The sequence below is a fragment of the Lactuca sativa genome, chromosome 2, assembly GCF_002870075.4.
Source record: "Lactuca sativa cultivar Salinas chromosome 2, Lsat_Salinas_v11, whole genome shotgun sequence".
NCBI classification, from domain to species: Eukaryota; Viridiplantae; Streptophyta; class Magnoliopsida; order Asterales; family Asteraceae; genus Lactuca; species Lactuca sativa.
Window position 1 is genome coordinate 198,248,395 of NC_056624.2, and position 22,402 is coordinate 198,270,796.

The window sequence follows — 22,402 nt, forward strand, 5'->3', positions numbered from 1 at the left end:
AACTATTATTTTAGCATCTGTAGGTTTTAATGGATCAGGGATTCAGCCTTCGGGGTGCTTCGTAAATCAAAAGGTGTATGGATCATTCTTGAAGGGTTGGAAGCTGTAATGTTGGGAAAGTTTCTGACGTCTCCATTTAAGGCTCAAGATTTCATTGCGATCGATTAGTTATTATTATTCAAAGAATTTTCATATGCCATTTTGCATATTGAGAGCCGTGTTTTAGAGTTTTTTTTGGATGAACCGGTTTTAGGCTTCGAGTGGGGACTTAACGTGGGTACGTCGGCTAATGAGGGAGTAAGCCCTGAGTGTAAGAGGACTAAGTGTGATGCTAGAAGGATCAACAAACTAGATTGATTTTGATGGTCCCAACACAATGGGTTGGAAGAAGTTGCAGTGTAAGTCCATTAGATTTATGGTATTCAAGAGTGTTGAGATATTTTATGGTGGTGAAGATTATGGGTTTGGTTTGAAAGCAGGTGCAGGGTGAGTTGCTATCAGATTCATGATGTCAGGGTTGAGTGTGCAGTCCTTGCGTCGGAAGCTTTTAGACAAAGATTTCGTTGTAGCCGACTGTCCCAAATTAGACAACGAGATAGAGTTAAGAGGAGTGTGTGTCACTCAGGTTAAATTTCGGTTAAAGGATTGGTTAGCTCATTGAACCGGTCGCTATCATTAGTAAGGTTAGAGATATTGGTGATTTATCAACCTATTTTAGGGTGTGTGGATGCACCTTCACATGGGTTTTGCTCGGTGTTTGAGATTGTTCAAGAATTGTCGACTTGTATCAGTTGACAGTGTTGTGGGTGCATCAATCTTTCATCAAGTGTGGAGCAATGGATATTTGGGACCCTTGGTTAGGGTGTCAGAGCAACATCGATCGGTTTTCTAGAAGGGCCTCAGATCTACACAGAATCTGATTTCAGCGGGTTGCACCAGTAGGGTTGGAAATGAGTCAATCCGATCTCGATTCTAGTAGCATTCAAGTTAGTTATGAAGTTCTTCCTTCAACGATCAACTAAAAGTCAACTGTTCAAAGTCCATAAACCCACTGATTCAACCCAACCAAGTTAACTCGAACATGGTTGAACCATGCGAGTACGCGGGGCGTACTCCAGAGGTACGCTCAACGTACGCAAGCCTTGCATTGATTGATTATGGGGACGTTGACTGAGTACGCGGGGCATACCCTCGCAGAGCCCAAAAATTCATTAAGACTTTAATGTCTTAAGCACTTAAGCCCAAACTTCAGATCCATGGTCCAAATGCACCCCGAGTCGTAAAGTCTCAAACTTTATGACTTTAAACGTCCAAAAAGTCCTTAATACATGGTCTTAATCCATTAAAACCTTCTATAAGAAGTATGGAGCCAAACTAGCTAAAGGGAACTCATTTTTATGGCTTAGAAGTTAGAACCCTTCATAGGGTCTGAAAGGACAACCTAAAACGTCCAAAACCAATCATGCATAACAATGGGACTTCTAGGACAAAAAGAACATCATAAAGCTATCAAAATGAGATCAAAGCAAACCAAGCACAAAGGCAGCAACATTTTACCTTCTATAGCTTCCCAAGAAGGTGATGATCCAAGATCTACAATCTTGCTTCAACTTCTAATCTCCTTGATGCAACTCCTTCTTCCTTAAGCACACAGATAACACACTGTTAGCTTAAAACACTCTCTTATGGGGTTAAGGTTTTCCAAAAACGACTCAAGGGCTTGGATGCTGAAAGGATGAGGCTAAATGATCCATAAAGGTGCTTAAATACTCCACAAAACCTAAAATCTAGGCTTTCACTCGTACATAAGTACGCCCAACATACATATGTGTACGTCCAGCGTACTAGGGCGCACCCTAGTACAATTAGCGTAGTCGCATGTACGCTTAGCATACACCTCCTTGCCAAAAATTACGATTTTTCCACTAGGGCTTCTTAGGGCTACTTTATTACAATCCAAGGACCAAAATGACATAATTTAAAACCAAAGGAGAGATTTGAAAATACTTGAAAACCCGGGATGTTACAGTAGGTTAATACTCATTAGGCGTGTTGCCTGCCTGTAGATTGCCCAGAAACCTGTTAATCTTCTGAAAAAATTGTCTATGTGAGTTATCTCACTATACATGTAGTGTATATATATATATATATATATATATCAGGATAGAGAGCTAGTAGAGTAAGAACTAATAATATAATCTCTATGTGCTTAAGTATGGTAGAAAGTATAAATATGCTTGTACTGGTAAAATCTAAATTGTAGTCTCTATGTGCGTAATTGTTGTGATATTAAATAAGGGATGGCGGTGGAACGGTTAAAGAGGTCGGGAGCCTATAAGCCCGCATAAATTTATTTAGAGGGTGATGGTGGAACGGTTAAGGAGACAGGGAGCCTATGAACCCACATATATTTAGTTAAGGGATAATGGTGGAACAGTTAAAGAGATCAGGAACCTGTAAGCCAACAAAGTCTAAGATACACATTTCGTTGACATATTGTGAATCATTGTTTATATGCATGTTTATGTATTGTAGTATATGATATTTTGGAGAACTCACTAAGCCTAGAGCTTACCCAGTTGTTATAAATGTTTTCAAGCACTTCATTGGTTCGTTAGAAGAGCAAGGTTAGACTGTACTCACACACATTCACAATCATGTTTCCGTATTATACTCTGATGTAATTGAATATTAAATAAATAAAAATGAAATTTTTTCCTTTGAAAATTGGGACGTTAGAATACTCATCATAAGTTCAAATACAACCTCACATAAAGAGGCCTTTAAAATATTATTGATATCTTTTAAGAAACCCATGAGTCTTCCATCTGTGTACAAGTCAAAATAAGTTAGCAATGAAATTGCCTAGTGAGAATACTCGATGTTAACTCATTTAGAGTAATGATGATGACAATCGTCATACTCAAGAACAACCCCCAAAATGAATATAATACCAACAAATACCATAAGTATTAATAAATCAAAGGTTAGAGTACTAGGACTCTAATAACCAAGGGTAAATGGTATACATACCTACTGTCAAATCCAAGGATATTAAATCAATAAATCAAAATAAAGAATTTAATAACTCAAAAATTCAATCCAAAGAACGTAATAACCAAATCCAATGCCAAGGGCTTACTAACCTATAAACTATAACAAATAAATTTTTATTTCATAATCCAAAGAAAATGGTTACTTAATAAGTATCCCAAACTAAATCAAATCAGGGTTCTAAAGATTTAAACCAAATCAAAAGGATATTATATAGCCTATATTTGAAAAACATATCCAAAAGGCTAAAAATTGGTTGGGAAAGATTTACAAAATGATATCAAAATTCCCAAAGAGTAATTAATTAATAATACAAAATTAATATGCAATGTATGCATCTATTCCCAACATTTTTCAATCTCATAAAGTCCAATCCCACATTTTATGGTCATTAGGACTCATGTATGAATGATTGTATTCCAAATATACACCTTGGAGAATTATGTAAGAAGGATTGTATTTGTAACACCACAAATTTCAAAGCAACCTTTTCATTTTTAATTCACCAAACATTATTTATAAATCGAAGTCATCACATAATTATAAATCATTATCAAAACAATATCAGAGTATCCCAAAATCCACAATACATCATAAGCCGGCGAATGTGTACAATCATGCCTCTGTCTTCCCGGAATCTACAAAAGTACCTAATACACTTTTAAATCAACATTGTAAGCACGAAGGTTAGTGAGTTCCCCCAAAATACCACATACACAAATAATTAGCCTCTCATGGCTATATCTCGATAAGGACCCCTGGTCATGTGTCTCAGTGAAGAACCTCCAGTGTCACGTCTCGGTATGGACCCTCCAGTCATAACTCAATATATACACAGAATAATATAACAACATAAGTCACAAAGACAAAATGCATAATAACACATATCTCAGTATAAGCAAATAAGACCATCCGATCAATAATACGAAAAAAACCCTTCGGTCAATAACACAAATAAGACCCTCCGGTCACACATAAAATTACCACACATGTAAGTATAGTGAGAACATTCACCTGAATTGAAGAACCCTGAAACACTACGATGTGATCCCTTCTCTGCACTGCTTGCACCCGCAAATCCATTAATACTAGAACCATATAAAATCTTAATTAATAGCCAAAAACCCTCAAGTTTCACCCAAGCTCAAACTTGGTCAAAAGTCAACGGTCAATGAAAGTCAAGGTCAACAATTCAACTTTAGGTTGAGTACGCCCAACATACTCAGCTCGTACGCATGGCGTACACACCATCCAAAATTAGGACCCCATACGAGTACGTGCAGCGTACCCGAAGGTACTCGCAGCGTACTCGGCCAAAAGGAACTTTTCGATTAAGTGCTTAATCTCTTAATTCCTTTCATCTAACACTCAGATCTAGTACCACAACATCATTCTAAGTCATAAAGTTACCACCTTTATGACTTTGCAGGTCTAGAAAAGGTCCAAAAGCCAAAACCTTAACTTATTAAACCATTATGACATCATGACACTTTCATGGAAGGTATAGAGGATCAAGATCACATTTTTATGGATCATAAAAGCTCCATAATGGATAAAGTTTCCAACTTTATCCATTATAATGGTCCAAACCACCAAGATCTAGCCTTTAAGCATCAATTGGGACCAAAAGTGTATCTTTTTAAACTTAATCCATTAAGTCCAAGTCTCCAACCTTCAGATCTGAATTACAATGATGTTTAGATGGATAAAGTGGATAAAGTTTCCAACTTTATCTATAACAAGGTCACAAAATTTCAAGATCTAAACTTTATGCACTAAAATGACCAAAAGCTCATAACACCCAAAAGTATCTAGATCTAACAAAAGCATCATCAAGATTCAAACTTTATACCTCTACAAGATAGATCAAGTGAACAAAGTCCAAATCTCTAAGCTCCAATGCAACCAAGACTTCTCCAAGAAGTTCCTTCTTCTCCAAGGTGCACCATGCATAGTCCAACACACTCAAAAACACCTTCTTTTAGCTCACAAGGCTCAGCTAGGGTTAGGGTTTCATGGAAGGGGTGTTGGAGGGGTGGAGGCTGAGAATGGGATGGTTTTGGGGGATTAAGGAGCTTAAATAGGGCTCACCATGAAAATAGAATTTTAGCATTGATTGCGTATTCCCAACATACTCTTGGTACGTCCAGGGTACTTAGGATTCCCTTAGTACACCCAATGTACACCTCCTTGTATGCCCAACGTACTCAACTTGGCCGAAAACCACCCAAACTTCAAACGTTCATAACTTCTTCGTTCTAACTCCGATTTTGACGTTCTTTATATCCACAGAAAGGTAACGAGAAGCCCTACACTTCTATAAACTTTATTTTCCTTGAAACCCACTCAAACACATATCCAAAATTCATGAAAGGCCGAACCAATGCCTTTACCGATACCCCATGGGTTCTAAAGCACAAACCAAACTCTTTTATCGCATAACTGACCTTACCCACATACAAAAGGGTCTAAACCTTTCTTCTTAAAAGCCTCAAAACCTTCTCATACCCGAATTACGGCCCACAAGCCTTAAATCTCAGAATGATCTAAAATAGGATGTTACAATTCTCTCCTGCTTAAATTAGATTTTGTCCTCGAAATCGGTCCTTTTGACTTCTTCTGCTACACCATCTTGACTGAAACCCAAAAGAAATGGAGGGGTCATCTCGTACCGAAGACCACCCACCGATAGTGCTATCTGTAACATCCCCCTCTGACACGTATCACAATATAGTCTGTTTTGGGCTCCCGGCACGAAAACTTCCCATGGGGTCACCCATCCCTGGATTGCTCTTGCCCGGGCATGCTTAACTGCAAACTTCTTACAGTATCTGCTGCCCTCAAGGCTTTAAAACACGTTGTGATAAGGAAGGTATCCACATCCCTTTTAAGGAAATGTTCGTTCTCCTTCCAAGTCGATGTAGGATTAGGTACAAACTACCTTCAACCCCACCATTAATGGGTTCAACGTCCCCGGTGAACACATCGACCCATGCCCTAAATCTGATACCATTTGTAACAACCCCTTTTGGCACGTATCACAATATTGTCGGCTTTGAGCTCTTGACACGAAAACTTCCCAGGGGGGTCACCCCTTCCTGGATTGCGCTCGCGTAGGCACGCTTAACTACAGAGTTCTTATGGGATTAGGATTAGGTACAACCTACATACGAAGACTTCCCATTGGGGTCACCTATCCTAGTACTACTCTCACGTAAGCACGAAGAGAGTAGTACTTCCGAGGGGGTCATCTAAGAACGAAACATTTCCTTAAAAGGGGTGTGAATACCTTCCTTGTCAAAACACGTTTTAAAGTCGTGAGGGCAGCAGATCCCATAAGAAATATGTAGTTAAGCGTGCCCAGGCGAGAGCACTCCAGAGATGGGTGATCCCCTGGGAAGTTTTCGTGTCAGGATTGCAAAGCGGGCAACATTGTGATACGTGCCAGAGGAGGATGTTACATATAAAAACCCATCTGAAGAATGAACCTTGGTACTCAGTCCTCAGTCCTCAAAAGAATAACATGTCGATCCGCCTAAGAGCTAAAATTCTATATTATGTCTGACCTCCCGACAGACAGAACCATTCCAATACCAAACCCAAGATGATTCGACACTGAACCCTGAACTGAACTACCATGCCCGACAGGAACTATCCACTGATATCCGCAAACATAAGCCCCAACGACTTTCCAATGCTTCACACCAAATCTGAATACAAGATCGACTCCCGACCTAAAAGTTGAACCGATAAAGGATACTCTAGCCCATCCGTCAAAACGACTCCAACAATCGTTCCATCCAACAGAGCTATCTTAACTAATCACATTGCACGTGCAATCACTAAGTTCGCTTCACTCCAAGCGAATACTACAAACTGATCTATAGTCACACATCACCTCCGGCCCCCACATCAACCTATGATCTATCTAAAAACCAAGAATATTGTGGCTCTCCTACAACCCAAAAACTGTTTCTACGATGGTCCAAATCATCCTAGATAATGCTAAGAGCCAAGTCGTAGACTTCACACACTCCCTGAACTGCTTACCAACCTAGTGGATGCTATAGCTACCTTGCAGTTTTACAACACTTCCACACTGACTAGTGAATGCTACGGCACCCCACAGTCTTACAACACTCCCACACTGACTAGTGAATGTTGCGACACCATGCAATCTTACAACACTCCATCACTTTCCATGGGCTCGCCCCACGATCATTCCATGACAACCATGATGCTGCATGTAGTTAGGGCTCAGATAGACGGTCGAACAGATGATCCACCTGAGAGCGAACAATCATAAAAGAACATCACAAGCAAGCATTAGACCAAGAGTTCTCAAGCTATCGAACTTAGACTACGAGAGATCCCGAACCGTAATCCCCATGGACCTGATCAACCGGTTAAGGCCCCGCTGGCCTAACTAAACTTGCTCTACACTCACAACTGCACTTATCTTGGATTGTTTCCGACCACAATGAACTTTGGCGTTCCCTACAAATATACCAATTCAAATTCCGTCCTGGGTACGAACCCTAAAATGGCTCACACTTGGAGCTATCCTCTGGTAGTCCCAAGTGATTACCCCCACTTGGATTCATCTACTCTCTTACAACCTCGTAACTGCTAGATTACCGAACCATCCCACAATATCATTACCAAACCACCACCATACTGAGTTTACTAAACTAATACCCCATGACTAACCATTAATAGGTGCCCACACCCAAACCAGATTAAGCAATATACCATTCTCAATGAAGATTGTCGCATCCAAAGCACCTTCCCTCAATACAATTCCACACCCATAAACAACCCCATCTGATGACAAAGAACTGATAGGCCCACTATTGGGACAAGTAGGTAGTCGATCTGTTGCTCCACTTACTACCAAAACAAACCTGTGTCTTACAATAATTCTACAATCCAACAATTTAGGGCAACATACTCGGAAGCCAAGATACACCATCACAGAATTTAACGATAGCTTGTCACGACCATTGATCTTCAACTCATACAACTCAAAACCTTTGAAGTATTCCAACTTATTAAATAAGAACGAAAAATAATCAACGATTGAGAATGCGTTGACGAGCACCCAAAACCACAATATTTACTGAACAAAAACCATGTGAAACTACACATACCAACTCTGAAGTTGATTGATAGAGATCAATTGCCGCTCTTCCTGGAGTATAGATAGCAATCTATACGTCGAACTGACAAATCATTCAATAACCAAAACTTGATCCAAACGACCCAACCGCCTCATAACCCGAGCATTGGCGAACCCGAAAGAAACAGTGACCATAACGAGTTCCCTGACCAACGACTACCTGCCGTGAAGAAACTCATTCATTCTTGAGCACATACAACATGCATCATCTCGTTCTGCACCTCGCCTTGACCACATCTAGACCCAAGTCTCGTATACTTGGACCACAAATCCCTATAACCCAATCTTCTAAAGCCGCAACTCAAACATATGGATGATCCTTCCAACAGAATACCCAGTTCTCCCCCACTTAAGGTTCGAACTACCGCCAATTAGTATTCCAAATACACCGAACTTCAAACTGGCTCACCAGATATACCATACCCGACTCTTGGAGCATACTACATAACACACTATGACCTTCCAGATAAAGACCAGTCAACTCCAGACATTCTGAATCTCAGATGGAGACCTCGGAAACTTCCCAACATGACTGCCTCCAATCACCAAGAATCTCAAACAATTGCATGAGCAGATATTTCGACAGTCCTAAAATAGCACCGACTCTTTATCTGGGAATAAATGGAGTATCACACACTTCATCTATGAATCCTCAACCAACAACCCATCACAGAATCGACATAGAAACAGGAGACCCCACTCTCACAGTCAATACGCAACATAGTCAATGAGGGTTGTCGTTTCCGATACAGTCCTCCTGATCACCTGAAACAGTTGCTAGAATACGCCTCACTATACTCAAATAAGGCATATCCTTGTCCTTATATTTCACAGTCCCCACTGTAATGACTTTCTTACGACATAAGAAATACCTCAAGGCAGTCATACCACAAGAACCCTTTGGTGAAAATACCACAACTATCTGGTATCCCACGGAGTCCACCTCGCAATTTTGAAATTAGAAGCTCGCTCTCTCTTCCTTCTGATACAGAAAAACTGGAATAATATAATCCTCTTCATAGAAAATGACATCATAAACCATCGACCGATCACTCAACTTAGACTGCAAATCCTCAAATAGTTTATTATATCCACTTCCTTTTTGAGTCCCGCGACTCAAACTGGCACCTCACCGATCAAATCCTTCGAGACTGTGACAACCCGATATTTCAACTCTATGTAATGACCTAAAAAGTCAAGTATTGTAACCACTTTTGATATAATAAAATTAACTTCGAAAATAAAAAGTCCAAAAAGTCTCTAAATAATTACCTACTATGTTTGATGTCATTAAACCGTGATCGTATGTAAAAAGAACGCCCAAATCTGACTTCGTATAATGAAGTTATGATTTTTCCAAGTTCGGCTTAGCGACAGACAGCTAAAAACTCGAATCGGAGATCGAGCGACTTTTGGCCGGAATGACCTAAACGAGAATTGAAGGTCTCGACAATGGTATTTCAACAGTAAAAAGTCTGGCAAAAACAGACATCAAATAAAGAAGTTATGAATTTCTAACGAAATTTTCTTACCACGACCTTTTAAAAATAAATAATAAAAATAATTTCAAAATTTGCCGACGGAATCTAAACGAAAGTTGTAGAGCGTAGTCTCACCTACGCGTGGATATAAAGAATGTCGAAAACGGAGTTCGTATGAAGAAGATATGAATTTTTGAAGTTTATTAAATATTAAAAATAAAATTTTTAATAGAAATTTCGGTATTATCCGAAGGCTGAGTCGCACACGAGTACGCCTAGCGTACGCTCGTACGTCCAACGTACTCAAGGCCTAGGCCTCGGATCGTCCATGTCGCGCCCTATGCGAGCCTATACCCGTCCCATCTGAAGTCCGAAGCAGTCGAGGATGCGCTCATGCGTGACGCACGAGTATGCCCAGCGTACCGAGGCGGTTCCCACACCCTACAAAAAGGGATGCGAGGGTTCCGAAGAAATGGCTCATTTTCCTCTCAACTTTCTTGCGTTTTTCCTCGTTTTCCGTGCAAGTGATATCCCGAAGCCCCGGTTACCTTTCTCAAGTCCCGAAGGTCGTTTGTGCTCCCAAGATTCCCGAGAATCCCGAGAAAATCCGCTTTCTCGAGTCGAAGTTTTGCTCGGTTTTCATCTCGCATTTTCCCGATCTTTCAAGTGAGTTCATACCCCTATAATCCACACTTTTAAATGTTTTATAAATGTTAATATATGCTTTTAAGGGGGGGGGGGGGGGGGGGAATACAAGTGAAACACACGATTATTATCGTGTGTTATATAAAGTTTCATTATACACTTTTTATGAACGAAATCATATGTGATTTATAACTATTATAAGGAAACTTTCGTATGCAAAATATATCACGATAACATCATATCTTTTGAAATGAAAAATGTTGTTATATATGTATAAATCAAACACTCTGCTTAGACTGCATGTATATGTGTCCATCTTAGACACTATAAAAATTTATACTTTCATAACAAGTGATTCATTTTTCTAGGGATTTCTAAACAAACGAGACACACTTAAAGAAAACTATAATAGGTATAGTTTTACGAGAACATTACTAATTTTTACTTACTAGAAACACTATTTTCAAGAAGTCGCTTTCACATACAAGAACAAACGAACATTTCTACATGTAAATCTGTTTTTATACTAAGTTTTGTGAGACATTAACTTCACGTATGTTCGAGTACACATTTCAAGTCCTGTATTATATACCATAATCCCTTGGAGGGGGAGCATTTTGTTTGTGTATAGATCCATACGGGCTTGACAACCCCACGCCCTGACTGTTAGCTACAGTACACCATTTGGGGTGACAAACGTCAAAACATTCCAACGCCTAAAGAACGTTGTGTATAGGCAAGTCTAGTCAATAGCATGGTTATAAAACTCACATGGGGTATTAAAAATACATTGATTTACGGGGTTTTTCAGACGTATTGGAAATTTTATACGTACATACATTTTCTAGAAACAAACATTGGTCTTGATAAAAGACTACATTTATGGTAGTAGAAAATATGGGATTTTCTAGGAACAAACAAACAAAAACAAAACATTTCATTTCATACAAACATTGTCATTTAATACTTATGAAACTCACCAGCTTAAATGTTGATCTACTCTTTCAAAACTACTTGTATGTCCCAGGGATTCAGTAATTACAGGTAACAAACAGCTTTTGAAGAAGGGACACTGCGGCGCCAGTTTAAATTCATATTTTGGCATCATAATGTAATTGGTTTTGAACATGTACCCTTTTTACAATGTAAACTTTCAATTATATATATGATGGTTGTATTGATTTCTTTACTACGTATTCATTTGTTACGCTACCACATGAAGTCATCCGCCCCCGAACATTTCCGCTGTTCCGGTTTGGGGGTGTGACAGAGACCTAAACTAAAATTTATCGCAAGGCCCTCTCCATTTAAACCCGAATGACATGACCCTCGGGCCCAACAATCACCAGGCCCATTCTCAGTCTGAACAACCGCAACCGGATAACTGGTAAAGACAGAAACACACTCTGCAATGAATCACGGCACCCAAACCATGTTATCGACCCTCAACCTGCTACTTAGAACCCCTGGTATTCTCCTCAATTTGAGTATGGATACTCTTGTTTCAGTAGTATGGGCTCAATACTACCTTCTACATCTATCAATACTTTCCTTGAGAATCGTTCCAATTTTTCTAAGTAGCTACTCAAATCCACTATCGACCAATCCAATTCCACATACCTACTCTCCAACAAATAATCACCACTAAACAACGCACTCATCAGACTGAAAATACTGCATAGGCTCTCTTAGGATTCCCTTCACACCTCTTTCCTCCATTAGCTGCAAAAGGAACTCCCTTTAATACCTACTAACTACTTCTCGAATACAATTACATGCTACACACACTAGATAACTCTTCGACTGTAGGATCCCACCCTACAACGGTTAGACTCAAACGAGAGCTGCGTAATAGAGCTAAATCTAACCTTCTAAAATTATCTAATCCATGAAACATTCAAACTAACATATTCGATTAATAGTTAGTTGATATTAATGGAAGTCTCTAAAATCACAAAGCAAGCAGCATTCAGGCATCAAGCAACCTCTACCAGCAGATAACTTAAGCAGGCTATCCAAAACAACACATGAAACCACACTAGCATACAACCTCAACTGCTATAACCACAACACAAAATGCATCATCGAACTCAGGCAATGCTACCTCACAACTCTTGGAGATCACTAATCATAAGCATGCAACACTACCAGCTCACCTAATAGGCATAAAGGCATCTCTCCTAAGCAGACACACTAGCATGCAATACTGAGCAGATCCCTAGCCCTAAACTAGCATGCAATTCTATAAGCTCATATTAACAACTCATCGCAACACATAATCAAGTAAGGGTGTTTTGGGAAATCACTGCTCGAGCTCTGGCTGATTGTACACACCGCTTCGGACCTGCTTTCAAAACTCTTTAATTTCCTTAGAAAATCGTGTGATAAAAAATCATTTCTTTTGAAAAAGTTATCAACTCATCAGTTTGAGTTCGGACATACCCGAGGGTATGCTCGAATCCCTCGAACCAAGGCTCTGATACCAAATTATAACACCTCGAATTTCAAAACAAAATTTTCATTTTTAATTCACCAAACATTATTCATAAATCGAAGTCATCACATAATTATAAATCATTATCAAAACAATATAAGAGTATTTCCCAAAATTCACAAGACATCATAAGCCGGCGAATGTGTACAATCATGCCTCTGCCTTCCCGGAATCTACAAAAGTACTTGAAACACATTTAAGTCAACGTTGTAAGCACGAAACTTAGTGAGTTCCCCAAAATACCACATACACAAATAATTAGCCTCTCATGTCTATATCTCGATAAGGACCCTCGGGTCATGTGTCTTAGTGAAGACCCACCGGTTTCACGTCTCGGTATGGACCCTTCGGTCATAACTAAATATATACACATAATAATATAACAACATAAGTCACAAAGACAAAATGCATAATAACACATATCTCAGTATAAGCAAATTAGACCCTCTGGTCAATAATACGAAAAAGACCCTCCAGTCAATAACACAAATAAGACCCTTCAATCACACATAAAATTAACACATAGGTAAGTATAGTGAGAAGACTCACCTGAATCGATGAACCCTGAAACACTACGACACGATCCCTTATCTGTACTTCTTGCACATGCAAATCTACTAATATTAGAACCAAATAAAACCTTAATTAATAGCCAAAAACCCTCAAGTTTGACCCAAGCTCAAACTTGGTCAAAAGTCAACGGTCAAAAAAAGTCAAGGTCAATAAGTCAACTTTAGGCTGAGTACGCCCAGCGTACTCAGCTCGTACGCATGGCATACTCACCATCCAGAATCGGGACCTCATACGAGTACGTGCAGCGTACCCGAAGGTACGCCCTACGTACTCGGCCAAAAGGAACTTTTCCATTAAGTGCTTAATCTATTAATTACTTTCATCCAACACTCAGATCTAGTCCCACAACACCATTCTAAGTCATCAAGTTTCCACCTTTATGACTTTCCTGGTCTAGAAAAAGGTCCAAAAGCCAAAACCTTAACTTATTAATGCATTAAGACATCATGACACTTTCATGGAAGGTATAGAAGGATTAAGACCACATTTTTATGTATCCTAAAAGCTCCATAATGGATAAAGTTTCAAACTTTATCCATTATAATGGTCCAAACCACCAAGATCTAGCCTTTAAGCATCAAATGGGACCAAAAGTGCATATTTTTCAACTTAATCCATTAAGTTCAAGTCTCCAACCTTCAGATCTGAATTACAATGATGTTTAGATGGATAAAGTTTCCAACTTTATCCATAACATGGTCACAAACTTTCAAGATCTAAACTTTATGCATTAAAATGACCAAAAGCTCATAACACCCAAAAGCAGCTAGATCTAACAAATGCATCATCAAGATTCAAACTTTATACCTCTAAAAGATAGATCAAGGTGAACAAAGTCCAAATCTACAAGCTCCAATGCAACCAATACTTCTCCAAGAAGTTCCTTCTTCTCCAAGGTGCACCATGCATACTCCAAAGCACTCAAAAACACCTTCTTTTAGCTCACAAGGCTCAACTAGGGTTAGGGTTTCATGGCAGGGGTGTTGGAAGGGTGGAGGCTGAGAATGGGATGGTTTTAGGGGATTAAAGAGCTTAAATAGGGCTCAAACCAGGAAAATAAGGTTTCGGCACTGATTACGTATGCCCAACGTACTCATGATTCCCTTAGTACGCCTAGCGTACTCAGCTTGGCCCAAAACAACCTAAACTTCAAGCGACCATAATTTCTTCGTTCTAACTCTGATTTTGACGTTCTTTATATCAACAGAAAGGTAATGAGAAACCCTACACTTCTATCAACTTTATTTTCCATGAAACCAACTCGAACTCAGATCCAAAATTCATGAAAGGACCAAACAACGCCTTTACCAATACCCTTGGGCTCTAAAGCACAAACCAAACTCTTTTATCACGCAACTGACCTTACCCACATCTGGAAGGGTCTAAACCTTTCTTCTTAAAAGCCTCAAAACCTTCTCATACCCGAATTACGGCCCACGAGCCTTAAATCACAGAACGATCTGAAATAGAATGTTACAGTATTCCAAACATACAGATCCCACAACCATTCAATTCAGAGACTAGGTGTCCCGTGAACCATAAAACGAGTACCATAGAAGGGGGAGCTAACCATATTTATGATAAGTAAAGATTATCTAGAAATCTACTCACATTCAACCGTAATTTTCAAATCTTATATATGGATATCATACATGGACCCACATGGTCCCAACAAATGTAAATGTATGTAAGAATGCCACAAACATTTTAAACTTATCTAACTTTTCAAAAATGACTTTTATGCAATGCACAAATAATATATATATATATATATATATATATATATATATATATATATATATATATATATATATATATATATATATATATATATATATATATATATATATATATAATTTGTACTCCAAATAAACTCAGCTTGATAGGTTAGCAATGAAACAACTTCTTTTGTGCTTGATAATCTTCAATCACTAGCTATTGATTTCAAACATATCTTATACTAAAAGAACAAAATACCGCTACATGGTCACACCATTTCTTAGGTCAAATAACCTTTTTTATATCATATTAATCATATAAGGACTAACAGAGGTAACATGATGTGAATTCGACCTTGAATGAAAATTTTATGAAAAAGTGATTTGTGAGTTTAGGAGAATACATGACCTTTTTGAATTTATTATATTTCCACATGGCCCATGTAACCACTGCGTGTCACAAAATTTTGAAGAGTTTCGCGTTAAGCCAATTCATTTTGCTCATATGACCTCCAAGGCTCCAACGTCATTTTAACCTATTTTTAATGATTTATATACTTTTACTAACTTTATTTCATATGTTATAACACTCTAATATCATCCCTAATATTGTTGGATTATTGATTAAACTAACCGTTTCAGTTTAGGCATAAAACTCCACCTATAGGGGTTTGTGAATATCAATTGCAATAATGTCCACAAAAGACCAAAATAAGCAAACCAACTTTATTTAAAAATCTTATGAACTTATTAGGACATGTAATTCATTCTAAGTGAGTGTATTTCTCTATTTCCAACAATGGAATCATCTATTCACATTTCATAGTTCCTAATTCACTTAATTCCAACTATGCTTCTTAGAATCACCTTGGATTCATGGGGTCCTATAATTTATAAATGAAAAACATATTTAATTAGTTTTATATAAATACTTTAAGATCAATTCAATCTATAATGATTATTTAAACCAAAATCCACAACCGTCCCTTTTTAAATGTCCAATTATAAACGTATACAAGTTTGATGAAAAATGTGAAAAAAAAAAAAAAAAAAAAAACATTCTTCATAAAACATCTTTAGTAGTTATTGAAAACTTTTTAGAACTCATCAAAACTTATTTCGCTGAAAAAAAAATCATTTTTTAGGAAAATATTGCATAAGTTAAAGCACATTGTTATAGTTTCATAAGCTTCTTAAAATATAATAATAGAATAAACGTCGTAATAATGTAATGCATGATATGTAAGAAAGTCCCAAAAATTCCTATGTTATTTATAATTCACGGGTGACGGGTCAATGTCCCTTGCCTCTAAGGCCTTGTTCCTGAGTTCTACTTAAGGAGAGAAATGGAAGGATACAGAGGGAAAGTTAGGGGTGTCGAAAGAGAAGGGAAATCGTGTTTCCGAGTTTCATTAATGGAAGGAAAATGAGGGGAGAGAAAGGATTTTGGAGCCATATTTTCCTCCCAAATTGGGCGGATTTTGAAAGAAAGTGAGGGGAAGGAAAATTTTAAGTTTTATTTTCTTTTTCCTACTAACTCGGGAACACAAAAACTTAAAATTTTCCTTTCATTTCCTTCGAACTCGGGAACACAAAATAATGAATATTTTCCTTCACCTCCCTTTCTTTCTATCAAAATTTTCCTTGCATTTCCTTTAATGAATTTACAAAAAAACTCAGGAACAAGGCGTAAGGCTATGAAGTCTGGTCACAAGATGTTCACTAGAAAAATGATGTTGCCTATGCGCCACATCATTCCATTAAATGTTCACTGGCCATTGGAAATGGTTATCACTCCATTCATATTATTTATTTTATTTAAAAAAATTGACATTATATTAAATAAAAACACAATTATTAAGCATACATAAATATTTTATAAATAAAAAAAAACATTAACTTAAATAAAAATAATATTTTTAAAATTCAAGATACATTTTATCAAAACCAATTTTAACCCAAAAAAAATAGCCCACTAAAAATATATTTAAATTAATCTAAGCCCAATCTTTTATGTGCCCTACATTTAAGTTACAGCCATCCAAACGTTCTTCTTTCTCGTTTGCACGCTGCAATTTCTTTTTTCGACGAGCATATAAAAGATTTTTGGCAGCTTCTTTCAAGAATAACAGCCATTTTTGTGACCGTTTGGAATGAACAAATCTCATTGGTCATGATAACCCATAGAGCTATTCGCTCCACACCACGACTATGGGCCCGGGGAGAGGGGGGGGGGGGGGGGGGGGGGTTTGCGCGCGGAAATGTCTGCTAGCTCAGCTCTTAACGTGTGAACATCCCTTCATACCCGAAGCCGGCCTAAGGGACCTAAGGCTCCACAAGAAAAAAGATGATTAAATGAGACATACATAGGAAATAGCACAAAAATACATAAAGGCCTCAATTCATTTACTTCGATAAACTAAACTATGTGAAACGTTTACAAAGCCCAAGACATATGAATGCATTCTAAAATGTCATTCATAGTCTTCTTTATATGTCTCGGCCACATATGTCTCATAACCCATCCAATATGTGAATGCACATGACCATGATTTGATAAAACTTCACAAATTTCATGTAAGTGAACATTTTAAAAATGCATGTCCGTATTTTAAAAACTCTGTAACTTATTAAACAACTTGAAATGAATGCACAAGTGATACATAACTACATTCCGATCTATTAGGTTGTGGGGTGTTAGTCCCTTTTTACCGCCGGTATGTCTATATGACACCATTTACCGACGGTGAACACCGCCCCTTTTCTTTTGTTTTGCCAACAGTAATGTATCAACGGTGGAAGTTCACCGGTGACAAAAATCAAATTTGTGTGAGTTTTGCTGGCTGGAAACAAAAAATCCATACCTAAACCATTTTTAAAAGTTGCAAAATGGCAAAGATGTCTAGTTGTCCGATGGTAAAACGGTATGACACTGTTTAACCTTATTGTTATATTTTTTCCTTGAATTTCAAGTAGTTTACTATTACGGTTATACCTTTTCCTTAGGTTTCGAGTAGGTGAGAGATTTAGAAGTAATTGATTAAAGTAGCTCACGAAACGTCGTCTTATTTTGTAGCCATGTAATTATTTCAAAATTATTTAGTTGTTTGTTCAAAAGAGTAACATATTTATATTAGGGAAATTGTCAGAAAAGTCTCAATATTTTCAGAAAAATTACACTTTAGTCCCAAGATTTTTTTTGAGCATAAAAATCCGGATTATTTGTAAAAACATGATAATATGTCATTTCTTATTAAAAGAAAAAAAAAAGGTTTTTTTGTAAACTTGAGCCAAATTGAAATAATCGAAACTTTTATATTCAAAAAAAAAATTGGAGACTAAAGTATAACTTTTCTGAAAGTATTAAAACTTTTCTGATAATTTCCTTTATATTATCATAATCGTTTTGATTATTTTCATATAGTTTAATAAATTAATAATCGTATTGATTATTTTCATATAGTTTAATAAATTCATATTAATGCGTATTGGCCAATTCTAATCCATTCAAAGATATGTGGAGAGAGTTTTTAGGAAGCGATTTGATTAGAAACGATGGAAAGGAAATGTAGTTTGACTTGGTACTTTCCAACCCTTGCCTAAAGTTATACCAAACAATCCTCTACCGATTTTTTCAAGTTAACAATCCATTCCCAAAAACCAAACTAAATCAAAAACCATAAAGATTTAACAAAAAACAAATGAGGTCCAAAAATCCAGGACAATGGAAATAGTTTTCTGTCATGTCCCAATAGAAGAAAATAAAGAAGAAACAAAGAATGTGGTTTCCTAAGACAACGAGTAACTCGTCCATCCGTGCCGGAAATGGGCAACGTAAGGGAAACTCCATTGTGGCTGTCGCAATAGACAAGGATAAATACAGCCAACACGCTCTCAAATGGGTTGTTGAACACCTTCTCACCCGTGGTCAAACCGTTGTCCTCATCCATGTCAATCACAAATCAGGCAATAAACAATTTTCATTTCTACAAAACTTTATAGTTTTGTTAGAAATTATAATTGATGAATCTGTTGGAATCCTATACTATACAATGTCTCAGTGACTTATCTAACAAAATACTACGTGTTATGGATGTAGGGGGAGGGCCTGATCATGAAAAGAAGATTCGAGACCTATTCCTCACTTTCCATTGCTTCTGTACCCGTAAAGACGTATGCATGCATACACATTTCCATACAAAAACTTGATTATTTCGTCCAAAAAATAAATAAATATATATATATATATATATATATATATATATATATATATATATATATATATATATATATATATATATATATATATATATATATATATATATATATATTATTTGATTAATTTACAGGTACAATGCATTGATGTCATACTTGAAGGCACCAACATAGCAAAAGCGTTAGCAGAATACGCTTCTGAAAATGCAATAGAGTATTTGGTGCTTGGTGCATCCTCACGACATGGTTTCATTAGGTGAAATTAAGACGATAAATATATATATATTTTTTTTCACGTTAAGATCTTTTGACTAATCGAATAATTATTTAACTCTGATATATACAAGATTCAAGACCTCCGATGTTCCCAGCAGTGTAATGAAGGTGGCCCCAGATTTCTGCACCATTTATGTCATCTCCAAAGGGAAGATTTCGAGTGCAAAAAAATCTTTAAAAGCCGCTCCGTTTGTTTCTCCGCTCCATGAACAGATCGAAGAGAAATCAAACAATGCAAACAGTTTCGTGTCAATTGCACCCAACAACAACAACAACAACAACCACAGTTTTCAATCCAGAGCGCCGGAAAAGCCGCCGGAGAAGCCCCGTATGATGCCGGAAAAGCTTGAATCCTTCAGGTAAGTTTTAAGTTTTCATATATAGTACTTCACGAAAGCACCTTCAAACTATTTTTGCAGAGCTAAAAGCGGTTAATTAATTACCAGATCGCCGTTTACTCGACCTGGAAGAGCAGAAAATGCGAAGCTCTTGGAGCTTCAGGATTTAGACACTGATATATCGTTTGTGGGGAATGCGAGGCAGAGCACTGATCACATGTCTCTCGATAACTACTACGACCTGGACATCGGAATAACTGATCGGAATCGTGATGAGTTCTCATCGTCTTCTTTTGAGAGCCGAGCCTCATCTGCATCTCAAAATATGGTAAGTATGCATTAAACAAAGCCATATCCCAGATCTAAAACAGATATAAAACATGGATTTACTTTGATCTTGATAAATTCATACAGGATGATGGTGACAATGAAATGAAAATGTTAAAGATGGAACTCGTGAGGAAAATGGGCTTATATACTGTAGATTGCAATGACGCAAGTACAGCAAAACAAAAGGTCTGTTACAAATTAAGCACTAGTAGTGATTATTTTATGTGCAATAGATGACTAATATGACATAATCCAAACAGGAGGGACTCCAACAATGGCGTATGGAAGAACAAAAGAGATTATTAGAGGAGGCTAGAGAAGCTGGAGAGAAAGAGAAAGCCAAGTCCCAGGCAACAATGGAGAAAGCAGAAGCATCTAAAAGAATCATGGAATTGGAATCTAGACGAGTAGTCGCCGAAATGAAAGCACTCACCACAGACGATGAGGATCCCGATAACAAATTCCAGTATAAGAAATATACAATTGAAGAGATCGAAGAGGCTACAGAGTTTTTTGCACAATCTAGAAAGATCGGAGAAGGAGGCTACGGTCCTGTTTTTAAAGGTATGCTCAGTCAGACCGTTGTCGCCATTAAAGTGTTGCGTCCAGATGCTGCACAAGGAAGGTCACAGTTTCAACGAGAGGTATATAGGGATATGAATCGTTGAATTGTAATTACGGTTTAATTTAAGGATCTCTACAAAAAATTGATTGGTTGATGAATGATGATAGGTGGAAGTGTTGAGCTGTATGCGACATCCGAATATGGTTCTCCTCCTTGGAGCCTGCCCGGAATACGGGTGTCTGATCTATGAATACATGGGTAACGGTAGTTTAGAAGATCGGCTACTCAGAAGAGGAAACACGCCACCGTTATCCTGGCAAATCAGATTCAAAATCGCGTCAGAAATCGCCACCGGAATCCTGTTTCTTCATCAGACAAAACCAGAACCGATAGTTCACCGTGATCTGAAGCCAGGAAACATTCTCCTAGACGAAAACTTCGTGAGCAAGATTAGCGACGTCGGACTAGCGAGGTTACTCCCGCCGTCGGTTACTGGTGACATGACGCAGTATCGGATGACATCGGCGGCAGGGACACTTTGCTATATTGATCCGGAGTATCAGCAGACGGGGATGCTTGGGGTGAAATCTGATGTCTATTCTCTAGGGATCATGTTGTTGCAGTTGATTACAGCTAGACCGGCGATGGGTTTGAGTCATCATGTTCAAAACGCCATTGATGATGGAACTTTTGGTAAGATGCTGGATCCGTGTGTCACTGATTGGCCTCAAGATGAAGCCCTAGGGTTTGCAAAATTGGCACTACAATGTGCTGAGTTAAGGCGTAAAGATAGACCGGATTTAGGGAAGGTGGTTTTGCCGGAGCTTGCTAGATTGAGAGACTTCGGTGAGGAGAGCATGCCGCCGTGAATAACACCGTGTATATATATACTAACTAGTTCAGAATTCAGATCCTTCCCAACCATAGCTATAGGTTTCACTGTAGGTGTATATATTCCTTCCTTGAATATTGAAAATTGTATATTTACACGTGAAGAACATGGTGCACCTTGTATAGAGCTTATGTTTTTCTTTTTTCTTTTTTCTTTTTAATTTGCTATCCTCCATATAAGAATCGTAAAATTTCTTTCGTTTTCTTGGGCATTAATTTCAAAAAAGGGAAATAAGTTTTTGCCAATTAGACTGGTGGGTACGGTGCCGCGGTCCACATCGGTATCACCTAGGATTTGTCACACTCTCTCTAATTTTTGTCATTTATTAGGGTTGACAATTGTTGCCACGAAACCACAAAAATACAAGACACGAAACGAAATTGGTACGAAACTGAAATTCGAATTCATGTTTGTATTAAGTATAAAAAACACGACGTCGTGTTGTGTTCGTGTTTAAAATTCGACACAAAATTGACATTATTTAGCATTTATTTGTCGTGTTTTTCGTGTTTGTCTTGTTTTTCGTATTATGTATGATTAAATATTAATTAAATAAACTAATTTTTTTTTATTATGTTATCATTGTCATGTCGTGTCGTGTTTGCCATTTTTTAATCGGTTCGTTTTCGTATTAGTTAAAAA

The 22,402-nt window shown here is 37.7% G+C and overlaps 1 protein-coding gene across 1 annotated transcript; it reads left to right on the plus strand.

Annotated features, from left to right (window-relative positions):
• Positions 1–18,643: 18,643 nt before the first annotated feature.
• LOC111921742 (U-box domain-containing protein 35) lies at positions 18,644–21,857 on the plus strand. The gene is made up of 7 exons (XM_042899774.2): positions 18,644–19,175; positions 19,494–19,615; positions 19,707–19,994; positions 20,082–20,301; positions 20,388–20,489; positions 20,564–20,947; positions 21,036–21,857. The coding sequence occupies exons 1-7, from the start codon at positions 18,924–18,926 to the stop codon at positions 21,735–21,737; spliced, it is 2,070 nt and encodes a 689-aa protein (XP_042755708.1). The 5' UTR covers positions 18,644–18,923; the 3' UTR covers positions 21,738–21,857.
• The last annotated feature ends 545 nt before the right edge of the window (positions 21,858–22,402 follow it).